Raw genomic sequence first — 18,822 nt, 5'->3', positions numbered from 1 at the left:
CGGAGGAGCGGGGTGACGTGAGAGAACTTGGGAAGGTTGAACACCAGACGGGCTGCGGCGTTCTGGATGAGTTGTAGGGGTTTAATGGCACAGGCAGGGAGCCCAGCCAACAGCGAGTTGCAGTAATCCAGACGGGAGATGACAAGTGCCTGGATTAGGACCTGCGCCGCTTCCTGTGTGAGGCAGGGTCGTACTCTGCGGATGTTGTAGAGCATGAACCTACAGGAACGGGCAACCGCCCTGATGTTAGTTGAGAACGACAGGGTGTTGTCCAAAATATTTTGCATCTTCAAAGTGGTAGGCATGTTGTGTAAATCAAATGATACAACTCCCCCAAAAATCTATTTTTAATTCCAGGTTGTAAGGCAACAAAATAGGAAAAATGCCAAGCAGGTTGAATACTTTCGCAAGCCACTGTATGTATGGCGGTGTTTCATGAGTTTTAATGGGTCACCCCATCTAGGAAACCTGACCACACACACACTACAATGACGTCACACTAACCCACAGCTATTTGTTCATACACAGAACACATTCAGGAGAAACCAAATAACTTTTGTTGTGCATGGGTTGCAAAATTACCATAGTTCAGTACAATCTAACGAAAATGTACCACTATACCTGATGTCCCACTAATGCTGACATCACCCTGCTTTCTGAATTGACTGGAATTGAAATGGAATTGTCCCCAGCCCTGAGGCATATAGGCCTGTATTACGGGAGTGGGAGAAGCTCTTACGTATCGGCTATGATAGGATGACATTGGCTGAGAAGCCCAGCCCACTTTCACTTTCTCCTGTTTCCTCCACATCTATCCCCCTCTCTCCACATCATTAACCATTCAAACCAGGTAGAGCAGCGGAAGCCAACCCACGTCTGGCCGGTCGTTCCTTTCCGCTGCTATTTGTGTGTGTGAGCGCAGCGAGCTAACGAGGATTGTGTGAGTCCTCGCCAAGGATTAGCGGGGTTGGTTCGTCCTCAGTAACATTAGAGACAGTGTCGCGGCAGCTGCAGTTAAATCAAAGGCTTTAACTCGCTTTGTTGGATGGTAACCGTTTAATATCCCTCTCTCTCCACTGTAATAGCTGCTGTCAGTGCAGCTGAAGACTCGCCTTTTCGTCGCATAGGTTACACGAGGACATTGGGGGTTTAATTTTTCCGAACGGAATTATAAATGGTAAATCGATGTGTATATTAAAATAGAGGTGGTGTGCTATGTGTGAATTATAACCGTTTATAAGAGTAATAACAGTGTAAATGCATATTTCAAAGCAGCTATCTATTCTGTACCCTATGTAGTTTATTGGATAATAGCAGCGATATTCCGCAGCCATTGATTGCCACTAGGAATGCAGTCAATTTCTACAACACAGTCAATCCACTACGCTACTATTGAATATGATTATTTTATCTTCAGTGGCAGATTCATTAAATTGCAAAACGAATAGACAGCAGTTCATCGGTTTATTAATGGTGTGTGTGTTTTTTCAGTCGGACCTCGTCAGAATGATGCACTGAAGAAGGAATAGGCTACGTGCAAGCGTCTGTCCAGAGGCTGCAGTATAGCTGAGGGATTGCGGTGCAAAGGTTTTTTTTACGGTTTCACCGTCTAACATCAGTGGTTGGCTATAAAGGGAGAATCGTGAATCTCGATCCCCCTGCGCTCGGCGGAGACATAATGGCCACTCTACTGCGTAAAATCGGTCTGATTCGTCTTCACGACCGGGACACAGAGGACCCCAAGCATCACCAGGGCTCGCTAAAGGGGACCAAGGGGAACACCAAGAACAACGCCAAGCAGCACTCTCAGACCACCAACGAGACCAACAACCTCCTCAGCACCCCCGAGATAAAAGCGAAGAAGCTGGATCAGCACAGCAGCAAGGACAAACCGTCCGTAAAGGATAAGCAACAGGCCAAGGACACCAAGGAGAAACAGCAGATGGGAGGCGGAGGAGGAGGAGGTGGGATCGGGGTTGGGAAATCAGCGACCAGTGCCTCGATACCACCACTAGCCCCTCACCGGCAGCACTGCACCCAAGTCCGGACGAGAAGACTCATGAAGGAACTCCAGGAGATCCGGCGGTTGGGAGACAACTTTATAACGGTCGAGCTGGTCGACGATAACCTATTTGACTGGAACGTCAAGCTCCACCAGGTAGACAAAGACTCGGCGCTGTGGCAGGACATGAAAGAAACGAACACCGAGTTCATACTGCTGAATGTCTCTTTCCCCGACAATTTCCCCTTCTCCCCGCCTTTCATGCGGGTGCTCACCCCCCGGTTGGAAAACGGGTACGTGCTGGATGGCGGAGCGATATGTATGGAGCTGTTAACCCCCCGCGGATGGTCCAGCGCCTACACAGTGGAAGCCGTGATGAGGCAATTTGCCGCAAGTCTTGTAAAAGGACAGGTGAGGATCTATTTGTTTTATTAATGCACGGGTCTCTATCCCCCAGTCCCTTGTGCGTGTTGTTTTGAAACACGAGACGCAGTGGACGGTAAAGTCTTGGTGTTGAATGTTGACACTTGACACTCATGCGTCATGCGCAATGTTTAGTGTAACCGTACTGCGTAAAAGCTGTCAATGTAGTAGCTTACCCGTGTTCATATCTGCCAAACTGTGTTGAATCGGAATGTTGTTTTATTGTGATACAGATGTCATATTGGGAGACCTATTTCTCTCACCCGTCTCAGAGAGAGCGAGCGAAGGAGAGAGAAGCAGAAATCTATCTACACATTTTAGACGTGATTAATCTTTAGCTGTGACATTACAGCCGCCATTTCGCAGCTGTGCTCTGAATGTTCTCTACTCTGTGTGAGATTCATATTCATCCTCCTACCTCCTCATCGGAATGCATCATCCTTTATCACCTCCAGAAATCCTCGCCGTTAGTGGGGAAAATAAATGTCTAACATAGAATGACAAGGTCACCTCATATCATTTGATAAATGGCGAGATATGGAATAGGTGAGCATGGGAGTTTAATTTCGTAATTTATCTTGTTTGGTAATATAATTTATTATTATTTTGTGGTTCATTTTAGTCACAACACTTCTCAATTGACAGTAGGTCAACCAATCAGCTGAGCAGCCTGACTTGTTAGCCACCTTTTTGCATCATTTCTTTGAACCATACAATTATTTAATTCATCATCGATCCAGGGAGCTCTAACAGTTCTCACGGGTAGTTTCTTAACAGGTGCATTTGTGCATGACAAGAGGAACTTATGTAAAAATATCAAGGACCCCCCCCCCCCCACCCCCCTCCCCTCCAGCGACATAAGAGGGGTTTCTTTTTTACCTTTACTTTTTAGTTGCAGTTGAAGGTTGCAAGTGACATCATCAAGCAACTTTGCTGTTACATGAAGCAACTCAAACCCGATTAAAATTGCATGCAGCAGCCAATCAAATTGAAGCTGCTTGTTTGAGAATTCTAAACTCACACCATGTCATCTGCTGCATTACATTGTGGTTTCACAAAGTATTTGTTTATCCAACCGTTTGGTTATTGTAACAGCAAGCATATAAAATAACTGCAGCCTGTATAATTTAGCTAGGTAGCCAAAATGACATTGCAAACAAATCACAGCTCGCGAGCTTGCAATGAGCTAACCAGGCAAGCAATGAAATAAACTAGCTATCATAGTTAATGGTGGACAATTTCAGTGGAAACTGGTCAGTTGAAATTGATTCACTTAGCGATTACATTTATTGACTGCTAAACCATGTACAATAATTTTTATACATCTCCTGTATAAAAGTGTCTTGATCTGTCAATCATGATCATGGGTTGTGCTGCTCAGCACTGACAGCTGTGTTGACATGACAACCGGGTCGGAATCCCGAACCTTCGAATGGATCATGTAACAAAAGTGTTGTTGCTTTTTATTTTTGTAGTAATTTTGACCCCTTTTTTGACACAATTTCACGATATCCAATTGGTAATTATAATATTGTCTTATCACTGCAACTCCCCAAAGGGCTCGGGAGAGGCGAAGGTCAAGTCATGCATCCGATATCGGGATGTAAAGAGACACCTAATCATGATGTCAATATAAAGCTAAACCAACAACCACACAAACTGAAATTGGAGGAGAGGGAAAAAACAGCAACTTTTGTTTGATTTAGTGACTTTCTTGTTGGTGTGTGTGCCTGCTCGGCCGAGCTCAGCTGTGCCGCTTGCGGCTCCGCCTTAGCCCGGCTGCTGCGTGTGTGTGCACCCATCACTTGTGCCCCTTCCCCCGCCTCTCAGTCCTCTCCAGCCTCTCAGTCTTCAGCAGCAAGTGAAGTGAATGTATTCATTTGGTTCCTTGTTGTTCTCCTTCAAATATTATATTTGACTTTGGATAATATATCATTGCATGAACTTGGGCTCCCGAGTGGCGTAGCCGTCTAAAGCACTGCATCTCAGTGCTAGAGGCGTCACTACAGACCCTGGTGCAATTCCAGGCGGTATCACAACCGGCCATGATTGGGAGTCCCATAGGGCGGAGGAACCTCCCGCACCTCTGACTTCTGGATCGGACCAGCCACCACCGGCCTGAGGAGAGACACATGGAACGAGGGGTTAATACGGTAATCTGGGGGAAGCTATAAACTGTAACATACCTCGTTCAGTCTCCTCAGGACTTAGAATGGCCCCACAAACCGCGGGCCCAGCTTCCGGCAGGGCAGGCGGAGGGGCAGGTTTCGGGTCGAGAGCCAGACCCGGTCCCCGGTGCGAACACCGGGGCCTCACTGCGGTGACAGTCTGTGCCCACTTTCTGGCGAAGCACGGCGAGCTGAAGGTGGACATGAGCAGCGTCCCATGTCTCCTCCGCGCGCTGGAACCAGTCGTCCACCGCATGAGCCTCGGTCTGACAAGGAGCCAGAACCAGCTGATACCCCAATACACACTGGAAGGGGGTGAGGTTAGTGGAGGAGTGGCGGAGTGAGTTCTGGGCCATCTCCGCCCAGGGCACAAACGCTGTCCTCTCTCCCAGCCGGTCCTGGCAATAGGACCTCAGAAACCTACCCACATCCTGGTTTACTCTCTCCACCTGGGGTGAAAACCTGAGCTAAGGCTGACCGAGACCCCCAGACGTTCCATGAACGCCTTCCAGACCCTCAACGTGAACTGGGGACCCCGATCAGACACTATATCCTCAGGCACCCCGTAGTGCCGTTAAGACTTGTGTCAACAAGGCCTCGCAGTCTGTAGGGCCGTAGGGAGACCGGGCAAAGGGAGGAGATGACAGGACTTAGAAAAACAATACCACACAATGACATGGGGGGGAACAGAGGAATATATATACACAATGTGATTATGGAATGTAAACCAGGTGTGCAGGGAACAAGCCAAAACAAATGAAAAATGGAGCGGCGATGGCTAGAAGGCCGGTGACGTCGACCTCCGAACGCCGCCCGAACAGGGAGAGGAGCCGACTTTGGTGGAAGTCGTGACATAAATAGAAAACATGAGAGACAGAGGGACAGCATAAATTGGCGTCAACTAGCGACAAATTCAGCCACCAACAACTACTTTCCTTGGAAAATTGTTGCCAACACTGGCAGCATCTTCTGACGACGAAACGTGATGCACATTAATTGCTCTGGTCTTTCAACAATGTTGGAGTAGCAAGTGAAGTGAATGTATTCATTTGGTTCCTTGTTGTTCTCGCAAGTGGTGCTATGCTATGCTGTCAAATCGTCCTACATGTTTCTAGTTTAACCAGCTGTTTTCAGACACTGATACTGTTGAATTTGGTTGTTATATTGGCAGATTTGCTAGCAACAAACAATTTCACTTTAGCTAGCTTCTACTTTAGCTAGCTTCTGCTAAGTGTTTCATTTGCAATGCGATCTCCTCGACTACTGTAATGAACAGTGTCCTGACGAGGTAGCAAATGTTCAAAAACCAGGCATTGTTATGGTCAGATGTATCCAAATAGATGTTGCTACAAAACAGCTTAAACAAACGTGAATGCTGCTACTTTGCTGTTATTCTGGCTCAGGTTGACGTAACTGTGTTAGCGGAGTTGGCTAGTTAGCAAGCAACCGTTGGCTGGCAACGGAACATAAAAAACGAACGATGTACATAGAGAAAAAAAAAAAAAATTAACAACTGGTGATAGAACAAAGTGGATAGAGGAGAAAGTATGAATTCATTATCAAAATGAAAATATACCCGAAAACATGTTACTTTTTACAGGTATATGTGTGGTTTAGTATTGTTTTCTTTGGCAACTGTGGTATAAGTGGGATAAACGCCTCCGTTCATTACCTTGGAAAATGAACTGCGTCGTCTATTATTTACAAGGTAATTTACAGAACATCGGCGTTTATCCCTTACTCTGTGTGTACAAAACCTTAAGAACACCTTCCTAATATTGAGTTGCACCCCCTTTGCCCTCAGAACAGCCTCAATTCGTCAGGGCATGTATTCTACAAGGTGTCGAAAGCATTCCACAGGGATGCTGGCCCATGTTGACTCCAATGCTTCCCACAGTTGTCAGTTGTGTCAAGTTGGCTGGATGTCCTTTGGGTGGTGGGCCATTCTTAATACACACGGGAAACGGTTGAGCGTGAAAAACCCAGCAGCATTGCAGTTCTTGACAACCTTAAAACATTGCACCTGACACCTACTACCACCCTCAGAATGGCACACATACACAATCCATCTCTCATCAACAAACAAACAAATCTTTAACCCCCCCCCCCCTTAATCTACACTGATTGAAGTGGATTTACAAGTGACTTCAAGAAGGGATCATAGCTTTCACCTGGATTCACCTGGTCAGTCTATGTCATGGAAAGAGCCAGTGTTCTTATTGTTTTGTACACTCAGTGTAGTATCATTTCAAATGATATAGTTACATTGACACATATGATGTGGTCACAATCGTGAATGCATGGGCAATGTAAAGAGATCCATAGCAAAGACATCAATAATCTAGATTGGTGTTGGTCACCTCAACTCAAATATTTAATTTGACTTAATATATTTGTCCCTAATGATGCATTGTGAGCAGCAGGCCCACCGCCTGAGGCCTTAGGCCTGTGAAGGAGACTCAACTATCATGGCTGCTACTGGAAATGCTCTCCTGGGGAATTGGTGATCATTATTCTGCTTCAAGGGGGACATTTTTGCCTTCAGAATGCAGTTAAATGCTGCTCAATCAATCACATGCACAAACACAGTAGCCTACACACACACACACACACACACACACACACACACACACACACACACACACACACACACGCGCGCACACGCATCTTGATTAGCAGTTCGTTTTTCCATCTTATCTGTGATTACACTCTGATGGGGTGATATTATAAGGGAGACAGAGCGTGTGAGAGAGAGAAAGAGAGAGAGCAGGAGCAGCTCTGCAGTCAGTGTACACTAATTACATCCCAGTGCCTTCCTCCTCCAGTTTGCTAATGAAAACAATATTGATTAATTATGCAAGTGTGAGCGCGCACATGCGTCTTTGCTTGTGCGTTTGTATGTGTATCCTGATTTCCCATGTGATTGGTTTGCCACATACCAAACGTGAAACTAACACAGTAATTCCTACTTGAATGCTACTAGTAATGCTACTCTGTGGTTCCCTGTGATGGTTCTGCTTGAGAGAGAAATAATCACATCCATAACTCCTGGAGGATGATATAATTACTGAATAGAAAGACAATAGATTCCTATGGTTTCCCCATTGCTGTGTACTAGACTAGATTGAAGTTGAATGAAAAAAGTGCTAGTTCTTTAATTTTACAGTACCAGAGTTAATATCCAAGTGATTATTCTATCAGCGGTACTCAAGCAGTAGAAAATGTGAGGTGCACCACTCCAATTCAAGTACTGCATGGTCTTTAGGAGCGGTTTGGCCTTGATTATGGTCTGATTATCAGTGTTATCATACATGTTATCACAGCTATTTGGGTCAGTGGTCATGACCATGAACATAACCACATCCAGAGAGGACCATTATTGAATTAAGACCAAATTTACTCTGAAATGTTTTACCTTTCTACACTTCATCTTTTTTCAGGAAGAGATTAGTAAAAGTCTACAAACAGTTTATAAACCCATACCCTCTATACATTTATTTGTATGTATCACAACTATAGAAAATTAACTATAATAGGTGTAAACTACTTATAAACCTATTACAAACCCTTTATAAATACAGTACCAGTCAAAAGTTTGGACAGACCTACTCATTCAAGGATTTTTCTTTATTTTTACTATTTTCTACATTGTAGAATAAAGTGAATACATCAACATTATGAAATAACAAATAAGGAATCATGTAGTAACCATAAGTGTTAAATACATCAAAATAGGTGTAATATTTTAGATTTTTCTAAATAGCAACCCTTTGCCTTCATGACAGCTTTGTACACTCTTGGCATTCTCTCAACCAGCTTCACCTGGAATGGTTTTCCAATAGTCTTGAAGGAGTTCCCACATATGCTGAGCACTTGTTGGCTGCTTTTCCTTCACTCTGCTTTCCAACTCATCCTAAACCATCTCAATTGGGTTGAGGTTGGGTGATTGTTGAGGCCAGGTCATCTGATGCAGCACTCCATCACTCTCCTGAAGGTGTGTTGGGTTGAAAACAAATGATAGTTCACTAAGCGCAAACCAGATGGGATGGCGTATCGATGCAGAATGCTGTGGTAGCCAAGCTGGTTAAATGTGCCTTGAATTCTAAATAAATCACTGACAGTGTCACCAGCAAAGCACCCCCACATCATCACACCTCCTCCTCCATTCTTCACGGTGGAAACCACACATGCGGAGATCATCCATTCACCTACTCTGCGTCTCACAAAGACACGGCGGTTGGAACAAAAAATCTCAAATTTGGACTCATCAGATCAAAGGACAGATTTCCACCAGTCTAATGTCTCTTCTTATTGGTGTCCTTTAGTAGTGGTTTCTTTGCAGCAATTCGACCATGTAGATCTGATTCACACATTATTCTCTGAACAGTTGATGTTGAGATGTGTTTGTTACTTGAACTCTGTGAAGCATTTATTTGGGCCTCAATTTCTGAGGAAGGTAACTCTAATTAACTCTGGGTCTTCCTTTCATGTGTCGGTCCTCATGAGAGCCATTTTCATCATTGCGCTTGATGGTTTTTGCGACTGCACTTGAAGAAACTTTCAAAGTTCTTGAAATGTTCCACATTGACTGACCTTCTTGTCTTAAAGTAATGATGGACTTTTATTTCTCTTTGCTTATTTGAGCTGTTCTTGCCATAATATGGACTTAGTCTTTTACCAAATAGGGCTATCTTCTGTATTCCACCCCTACTTTGTCAAAACACAACTGATTGGCTCAAACGCGTTAAGAAGGAAAGAAATTCTACAAATTAACTTTAAACAACTGTTAATTGAAATGCATTCCTGGTGACTACCTCATGAAGCTGGTTGAGAGAATGCCAAGACTGTGCAAAGCTGTCGTCAAGGCAAAGGGTGGCTACTTTGAGAAATCGCAAATAAAAAATACATTTGGATTTATTTAACACTTTCTTGGTTACTACATGATTCCATATGTGTTATTTCATAGTTGTGATGTTTTCACTATTATTATACAATTTAGAAAATAGTAAAAATAAAGAAAGACCCTTGATGTGCAAACTTTTCACTGGTACTGTATATTTGCATGTTGCACAAGCTACACACAATCAGACATGATGTGTTGACATCACATCACGTCATATTGCAATTCCAGTATATCTGTTTGCATATTGCACATTAATCTCCACAGTCAACAACAAGTCTTCAGTGATATGTTGTTGTGTTGATAATATGTCCACCTCTTCAGTCCCATAGCATGTTTATTAATCTTGATTCTGTTCTCTGGCACATGTAGCCAGGTGTTATGCAATCATTCCAGGTTCAAATCCTCTTCCCAAGATGCACTGGGGCACTGAGCGGAGCGCCGCCTGGCCCATTGACTGATCTCCATTCACAAGATTACCCATCAACCACTTCACTTCACACAACGGACAAGTGTGTGTCCCACTGGACGTGAGCAAGCGAGGGAGGGAAGGCTTAAGTGAACTAGATAAACAATGACAGACTACTGCAGTGTACAGCCTCAACACACTCTGGATGCAAATACAACCTCACCAAGACATCCGCACGCACGTACGCACACACACAAACACACACCTGTCCTCTCTCTGACTCCCTCCCTCCTAACATTAGAGAGTTAATTAAAGCTCAGTTTCCTCTTTTTAATTCTCAAATCAAAGAGCTTTTAGAAAGGCTGCCCATTTACCTCACTGAGCTCATGAGTGCTCTCTTTCCACCTCTCTGTCTCTCTCTCTCTCTCTCTCTCTCTTTCAACCTCTCTGTCTCTCTCTCTTTCGAACTCTCTGTCTCTGTCTCTCTCTCTCTCTCGGTCTCTCTCTCTCTCTCTCTGTTTTTTCTCTCTCTCACACACACTCTCATTCTCTCTCACTCTCTTTCTGTGTTTTCTCTCTCCTCTCTCTCTCTCTCTCTCTCTCACACACTCTCATTCTCTCTCTCACTCCCTCTCTCTCTCTGTTTTCTATCCCCTCTCTCTCTCTCTCTCTCTCTCTCTCTCTCACACTCTCATTCTCTCTCACTCTCTCTCTCTCTCTCTCTCTCTCTGTTTTCTCTCTTCTCTCTCTCTCTCTCCATCTCTTTCCTGCTCCCCTCTCTCTCTCTATCTCTCTCTCGCTGTTATTTCTGTCTCGTTAAGCGTCTGCCTGGACATGCCCTAAGGTAGGAATGAGTTATTTCAGTCCATAGTCCACACACACCACCACTGCAGCCTGTCCCCTGGCAAACATAGGCACCCTGGCAAGGGGGAAGTTAATACCCAGTGCACAGGTCAGACAGGGGACGGAAATAATCATCACACAGCTAAGGGGAAGGAAATAACCGCTGTGGTGGCTAGAGGGACGGAAATAATCGTTGCACGTTAATGGAGTGCGCTGACCGATGGAGTGATACTGTTGATTGATGCAATGTAAACCACATGGTAGTCAGTCTCTACATTGCTCTCTTCCAGGCAAGGTGGATTAGGGGAAATAAGGCCGAGCTCTTAAATGGCTGTGATATCCAGTTTAATTCAATCAGTGCAAGACAATTCAAGAAATTGGTTCAAATTTAATTGGTTAATTGGTCATAATTGATGAGATTTTAGAGTTTCTGCTGTGCATACGTGCGTGTATGTGTGTGTATTGTAATTGGTCTAATAATGGGTGTGTGTTAATCCACTGGCCAGTCTCCCTGTCAGTCATCTATGTATATAGAAATCCGTGGTTGTAACAGCGGCAACTGGCACATAATATAATATTATTCAGACAGATGGACAGGATTATGCCAAGCTAACGATTAGGTGGGCAAACAATTGACCTTTCACCTCTCAGGAAGGGGTCCAAGGTTTCAGGAAGTCAGTGATTTATTCATGAGAAGGTTGTGTCTGTCTCGAAGACTGAAGTCTTTTCTGGATTCCTCTGCCTGGTAAAATACCAAACATTTCTTTCACTGGTCGAGTCATTGTAGTCGTTTTGAGAGGAAAGTGTGGCCATTACTGCTGACACAGTGTCTTGAGTGAGCATATCAATAGTCTATGGGAGACTCTCAATTGCATACTCATTGCGTCCTCTCTCCTCTCAAAAAAAACATTGGATGAGAAAGTCAGAGGTCCCTCCCCTCTGACCTTCTCCTTCAATGGGTTTTGAGAAAGAGGCGAAGAGAGAGGAGAGAGAGGACGCGAGGAGCATGCAATTGAGATACTCCCTATAGTGGGCCTACCACTCTAACTTTTGAGACACAGCCTTAGTCCTGAGCTGATGATCCTCCTGTTCTTATTATGTTCCTGTTCTAATCTGTCTGAGTCACTTAGTCTCATTAACCAGCTCAGTCAGACATGGAAACTGTGCTGCTAATCACCTGACCACTCAGCATTATGATCTCATCCTACTCACCCCCAGCATCCTCAAGACACAAAATGGCCGACCAGACACACAAGCCCTTCATTTGACACAAAAATGTCTGTATCTGAAACAATCTCAAGTTCTACATGAAGTGCAACACTTCTGACCAGAAATGACATCCTAAGGTAATGAACAATATAAGGAATAGGGTGCCATTTCAGATGCAGATAGAGTCAGCATCGTGCACTACTTTTCACCAGAGCCATAAGGAGATTTCTTGATCCCTATGACCCAAAATGATGTCTTAATACATTACTTTTTAATATGGTTTAAGTGTGACCAATGGAAACTGATTTACCATTGTGGTGGCAAGGAGCCATTCTGGCCTGTGTTTTCTCAGCACTTCTCTCTCTCTCTCTTCTTCTCCATGCCTGTGTGTACGTGGGTGTGTGAGTTGACTCTCCGACACGTTATGCTCCAGAGGTGAATCATAAATTAGATGATGTAATTTAAAACAATACACGATGCCTCCAAAGGCAGAATCAGCCGTGCATCTTATATTAGCTTTAGTATGCCCCTTATTGTGCCACTGAGGCTAAATATTCACATTTTTAAGATAAAGTCAGGGACTTTTTGTTGTGTTATTTTGTTCTCCCACCCACACAATGCTCTTTAGAGAAGACTGAGCCACTGTTGCTAAGAGATCGATGAGCTTTAGTGTCACATGCACCGCCTACACGCTCTCTTTTCTTTTTCTTCTCTCCCACATATATTATTAGCCTTTGTGTGCGAGGAAAATACAGTTGTTGCTCTTTTATTACCAAGATGGAAGATGGTGGTTGGGTGAAAATACTTGAGGTGTTGAATGCAGATGTAATTTACTCATTAGCTATCTCTCTTTCTCTATAGTATCAGTGATTGGTTGAGGCAAAGAATTATGTAAATACTGTACTAATCATGTCTCTCCCTCTCTCTCCCTTTCTCTCTCCGTAGGGGCGTATCTGCAGGAAAGCAGGGAAGTCCAAGAAGGCTTTTAGCCGCAAAGAGGCAGAGGCCACCTTTAAGAGTCTGGTGAAGACCCACGAGAAGTACGGCTGGGTCTCCCCCCCTGTGTCTGACGGCTGAGGAAAGAGGTTGGCCATGACGCTAGCTAGCCATGCTAACCACGACACACCACGCTAATTCAACTCCTCCTCCTTGACACTACAGCTCCACCGCTCCAGTTGTTTTGTTTTTAGTTTTTGTTGTTTCAATCACCTCACTGAAACTCTTCAGAAAAATGAACAAACGAACGCTCGTCATCGAGGTCTACTTCCTCACTTTGCCGATCATTGCCATCATCAAGTCGTCATTTCTCCACATCCCTCCAGCGCTGCACTCCTCTGTCCCTCGTTCCCTCCCTCCTTCACTTTCTCTTTCTCTCCCTTCGGCTGAGTAGAGGGTTCAGAGTGAGGTGTGTCAGTGGAGTGTGTGTCACAGCGGGCCATGGATTGGGTTTCCGACACACACACACCCACACACATTGAGGGACATTCAGACAGACTGTGTGTGGATCTACGGGTAAAGACTGTGAAAGACTACTGCGAAGAGGGCGATGTATTCTCCTCCAACCTTTACCCCACCTTCCCTGCTCACCTTCCCTCCTCTCCTCTTCTCCTCTCATCCTTCTCTCCAAGCTGACACCACACTGCACTGAACTGTAGTCAAACTTTCCATCCCCTCTGCCTGCTTGATCATTTACCTACAAACCAGCCTGTTGATGTTTAATAGACTGGCTGTGCAGGACAGCAACTCACGCATTCACCCCTTCCTTTTCTCTTCTTTTTCTCTCTGTTCCTTTCATTTCCTTTTGACTGGGCTGTTTTTCACAGTTCAATGCAACATGAAGATTGTAATGTATGTAGAGCTGTGCTCTCTGTCTCTCTATCGTTCGTTCTCCTCTCTCTCATTCTCTCCCTCTTTGTGGCTAAATTTAGACCTCACTGTGTTGCATACATGGTTATTGATTTCTAATGGAGAAAAAACATCAGTTGTTTTATACCCAGAGACTGTACGATGAAGAGAATGGCAGTCAACTACAGCGCTCTCTCTCTCTCCCCTCTCCCCTCTCTCTCTCTCTCTCTACTCTTTCTAGCTCTCTCTTAATCTCTCTCACCTCTCACTCTCTCTCTCTCTCTCTCTCTCTCTCTCTCTCTCTCGTCATATTATCATGTGTAGGAGAAGACCAGCAGCTATAATTCCCATGATTTAGATACCAGATGGCCGAGCTAATAACCAGGCACATGAAGGGTATGTGTGCTTTCATGCATATGTGTGTCTCAACATGGCTTTTCATTGTGTTCCTATGTGATGGTAACTGTACTATGCTGATCTCTTTACCGTCAGTATGCCAGTAATGGTATTAGTACATTATTACTGTATGGAGATGTTGTTACAGGGGTAATGATAATGATGTCCTGACCAGAGGAAATGATCATCTCTACTAGTTCCCCATGGGATTGTACACCACACACTTCAGAGTGGCTATTTTGCATTGGCACATCACACACACACACACTCCTCAACATTTAGCGCTGATATTCATATGTGCACGCACGCGCGCACACACACACGATACCCCTAAATGAGGATGGACAAAGCAGAGCCCTGGTGAGGATGGAGTGGTGGAATAATAAACGAGTGTCCTCTGAGAGATGAGCGTGTCTCAGTGAGCTCCTGATTGATGTCTGGATTAGAGGGAGGAAGAGAGGGAACACGGGAGGAAGAGGAAGAGAGAAGGGTGCGTGGCAAGCTTTGATGTTTCCCGCCGGCTTCTCAAAATGTCAGCTGGAATCCAAAATGGCTGAAGAGAAGCGTGTGTGTGTGTGTGTTTCATAACAATTACACACACACACACTCACTCTCTCTAGCCTCCAAGTCCCTCCTATGCCGTGCATTATATGTGTGGCTGTGAATGAGCACTACAGAGAGATAGCTGCTAATTGCGGTGAAATTTGAACAGAGAGACAGAGTTGTCAGATGAATAACTAGAGTGATGCCATCATATGTCCTGCTCTGCTCACTCACTCACTCACTCACTCACTCACTCACTCACTCACTCACTCACTCACTCACTCACTCACTCACTCACTCACTCACTCACTCACACACACACACACCCAACTCTGCTCTGACATTCTGTCACTCACACTTCCCGGAGCTCCACACATCTCATTTTTTGCTTTACATTGTGTGTAAGGCAATGTTCATACAGCATGTTCTTATACAGTATGTTCCTCATCAGGGGAGATGACATGTGTGTGAGAGGGGTTGCTGTGTCTGTGATGCTCCCTTGGGGAAAGTTACAGAAATCACCATCTGGTATCTAATCATGGGAAAGGGTAGGTTTCAAAATGGTACCCTACTGTAATACCCATCTAGTGCACTACTTTTGACTAGAGCCCTATGTAGGGAATAGGGTGCCATTTGGGATGGGGCATAAGTCAATGCTGATGATGGTCTTCTCTCTTCTTTTGTGGGCAGTGAAGTCAGGGTTGGCTGTGGGTGTTTCACTGGGCGTTACGATGAGAGGAGAAATCTACTGTAAAGTGAACAATTAATAGAAGATGAAATATCTCCAAATTGGGTGTTTGCTGGTTTAAAAAGTATCATTTTGTGATATAGTTTAGATCGGTAGTTTGCAGACACTAAATGAGTGAATCGATTCTGTATTATATCTGCATGTGGTAAGTGATTGGTAGCTAGCTATCTTTTTTTCAAGAAAAGCAACGAAAAAAACGAAGTCGGGGTAAAAAACGAACAGTAAAATGCTTCTCTTCTCTTGTTCTCTTGATTTCTGTTTTCTGTATGTATATTTTTCTTTCCGACTACCCTAAAAAAATACTGTCACGTTGTGTTCTCTGAATGTTTGTGTTTTAATTTATTTGTGGTTTGCCAAAATGAAGATTTTGAAGCATGTCGCAGGTATTGTCACAGAAAAAGAGAAAAATAAATCCGAACTGAGAATGATGATGTGTATCTGTGTCAGAAGGGTGTTCAGGTGTATATTTTGTGGGAGACTTTCAAGGAACCAGATTAAGAAGGACTAGATAATGATGTCATAAAGACCCAACATTCTCCAGGAAGTAATCTGTCACAAGGAGCAGAATTCTATGGAGCTCAATGGAACTGAAGGATCAGTTAACTCTTGGCTCTCACATGTATTTCCTACTCTCCTCTGTGATATCACCAATGTCCATCCTTCTTTCTCTGGTTCCGGACTGCGTTACTGCTTGGGTAGAAGTTGGCCTTAGGCACAGATCTAGGATCAGCATACCCTGCCTAAACCCTAACCATTAGAGTGGAATGTGGAAATATGTTCCTAGATCAGTTTCTATGAGCAACTTCACCCTACTCCTGACTGAAGTGTCTAGTCCAGACCGAGGTCAACGGTTCAAAAGGTGAAAGGTCGTTGCAAGACCAAACAGGAATGTGCAATAAAAGTTACGGCTTATTGAAACTGACGAATGGACCTGGTTTTGTTTGCATTCCCTCACACGATACACAAACATTTATCTATTTATCTCTTCTCTATCCAAGATCTTTGCTGTTTTTCATGTCATCATGACCAAACTAGAGTTGTGAGACATCTATATGTCCAAGATCTTAGTTTTTCCTTCCCCTAACCACAGAGTTAGAGGTATTCTGGAGTAGTTTGAGTACATTGAATTAATAGTGGTGAGGCACAGCAAACTGTTTCTAATGTTAGGGTCTCTTTACCGAGCAATACTACCCATTTATTAAGCATTGACTTACTATTTTGAAATGTTTTCACCTGTTTTTCAGAGTCAAAGGTTCTTCCTTAAGAAGTCAACTGTTACTTAGTGCTACATACATTTTCTGGGTTATCTCTTGGCTTCTGTTGTGCTCCAGTTTCATATGAAAACACAGTATCTTTCTCCATTGTCTCAGATTCCATTAGCTAGCTCCAGTCTGAAGTGTTATCAGGTCTGGTTCAAGTGATATCAGAAGAGAACAGAACGTTCTTTATGATCTCTACTTGTCCTCTACTTGAGTGGGCACATTATTCTGTTCACGTTACTGTCTGTCCTTGCTTTCATACTCTCTCTCTCTCTCTGTGTGTGTGTGTGTGTGTGTGTGTGTGTGTGTGTGTGTGTGTGTGTGTGTGTGTGTGTGTGTGTGTGTGTGTGTGTGTGTGTGTGTGTGTGTGTGTGTGTGTGTGTGTGTGTGTGTGAACATGCGCACGCTATGTCTCTACAGTCACTCAAACACTGTAGCCATTAATACCACTTCATCATCTCACTATTGAGGGGGAAATAGATGTGACAGAGTGGTGTTTATATCCCCACCGATTCACCTCCCTCTACAACACAACACATAGAAGTACTGTCAATTACCTTGACCCAGAAAAGACAAGAAGGAACCACTAATTAGGGGTAAAACATTTAGTAAAAAGACAAAAGGCTATCAAGGAAATATTGCAGTTTTTCAATGGTTCTCTACAGTGCGTTGCGAAAGTATTCGGCCCCCTTGAACTTTGCAACCTTTTGCCACATTTCAGGCTTCAAACATAAAGATATAAAACTGTATTTTTTTGTGAAGAATCAACAACAAGTGGGACACAATCATGAAGTGGAACGACATTTATTGGATATTTCAAACTTTTTTAACAAATCAAAAACTGAAAAATTGGGCGTGCAAAATTATTCACCCCCTTTACTTTCAGTGCAGCAAACTCTCTCCAGAAGTTCAGTGAGGATCTCTGAATGATCCAATGTTGACCTAAATGACTAATGATGATAAATACAATCCACCTGTGTGTAATCAAGTCTCCGTATAAATGCACCTGCACTGTGATAGTCTCAGAGGTCCGTTAAAAGCGCAGAGAGCATCATGAAGAACAAGGAACACACCAGGCAGGTCCGAGATACTGTTGTGAAGAAGTTTAAAGCCGGATTTGGATACAAAAATATTTCCCAAGCTTTAAACATCCCAAGGAGCACTGTGCAAGCAATACTATTGAAATGGAAGGAGTATCAGACCACTGCAAATCTACCAAGACCTGGCCGTCCCTCTAAACTTTCAGCTCATACAAGGAGAAGTCTGATCAGAGATGCAGCCAAGAGGCCCATAATCACTCTGGATGAACTGCAGAGATCTACAGCTGAGGTGGGAGACTCTGTCCAAGATGGATGGAGCCAAATACAGGACCATTCTGGAAGAAATCCTGATGGAGTCTGCAAAAGACCTGAGACTGGGACGGAGATTTGTCTTCCAACAAGACAATGATCCAAAACATAAAGCAAAATCTACAATGGAATGGTTCAAAAATAAACATATCCAGGTGTTAGAATGGCCAAGTCAAAGTCCAGACCTGAATCCAATCGAGAATCTGTGGAAAGAACTGAAAACTGCTGTTCACAAATGCTCTCCATCCAACCTCACTGAGCTCGAGCTGTTTTACATTTACATTACATTTAAGTCATTTAGCAGACGCTCTTATCCAGAGCGACTTACAAATTGGATTTTGCAAGGAGGAATGGGAAAAACTTTCAGTCTCTCGATGTGCAAAACTGATAGAGTCATACCCCAAGCGACTTACAGCTGTAATCGCAGCAAAAGGTGGCGCTACAAAGTATTAACTTAAGGGGGTTGAATAATTTTGCACGCCCAATTTTTCAGTTTTTGATTTGTTAAAAAAGTTTGAAATATCCAATAAATGTCGTTCCACTTCATGATTGTGTCCCACTTGTTGTTGATTCTTCACAAAAAAATACAGTTTTATATCTTTATGTTTGAAGCCTGAAATGTGGCAAAAGGTTGCAAAGTTCAAGGGGGCCGAATACTTTCGCAAGGCACTGTATCTAAGGCCCTTGGGCATGCCTTGTAAGGTAAACTTCAGAATACATACACAACC

General features: G+C 43.8%; 1 protein-coding gene across 1 annotated transcript; it reads left to right on the top strand.

The window, feature by feature from the left end:
• Window positions 1–808: 808 nt before the first annotated feature.
• Window positions 809–16,404, top strand: LOC135549750 (ubiquitin-conjugating enzyme E2Q-like protein 1). Its single transcript, XM_064980015.1, has 3 exons — window positions 809–1,177; window positions 1,492–2,413; window positions 12,900–16,404. The coding sequence occupies exons 2-3, from the start codon at window positions 1,679–1,681 to the stop codon at window positions 13,029–13,031; spliced, it is 867 nt and encodes a 288-aa protein (XP_064836087.1). The 5' UTR covers window positions 809–1,177; window positions 1,492–1,678; the 3' UTR covers window positions 13,032–16,404.
• The last annotated feature ends 2,418 nt before the right edge of the window (window positions 16,405–18,822 follow it).

This window comes from Oncorhynchus masou, chromosome 12 (assembly GCF_036934945.1).
Source record: "Oncorhynchus masou masou isolate Uvic2021 chromosome 12, UVic_Omas_1.1, whole genome shotgun sequence".
NCBI classification, from domain to species: Eukaryota; Metazoa; Chordata; class Actinopteri; order Salmoniformes; family Salmonidae; genus Oncorhynchus; species Oncorhynchus masou.
This window is presented reverse-complemented; position numbering and strand designations above follow the sequence as displayed.

Excerpts from the sequence above, each read along its gene's own strand:
- LOC135549750 (XM_064980015.1), top strand. The coding sequence starts at position 1,679 with ATGGCCACTCTACTGCGTAAAATCGGTCTGATTCGTCTTCACGACCGG. Across the intron at positions 2,414-12,899 it reads CAAGTCTTGTAAAAGGACAG|GGGCGTATCTGCAGGAAAGC; the intron begins GTGAGGATCTAT and ends CTCTCTCCGTAG.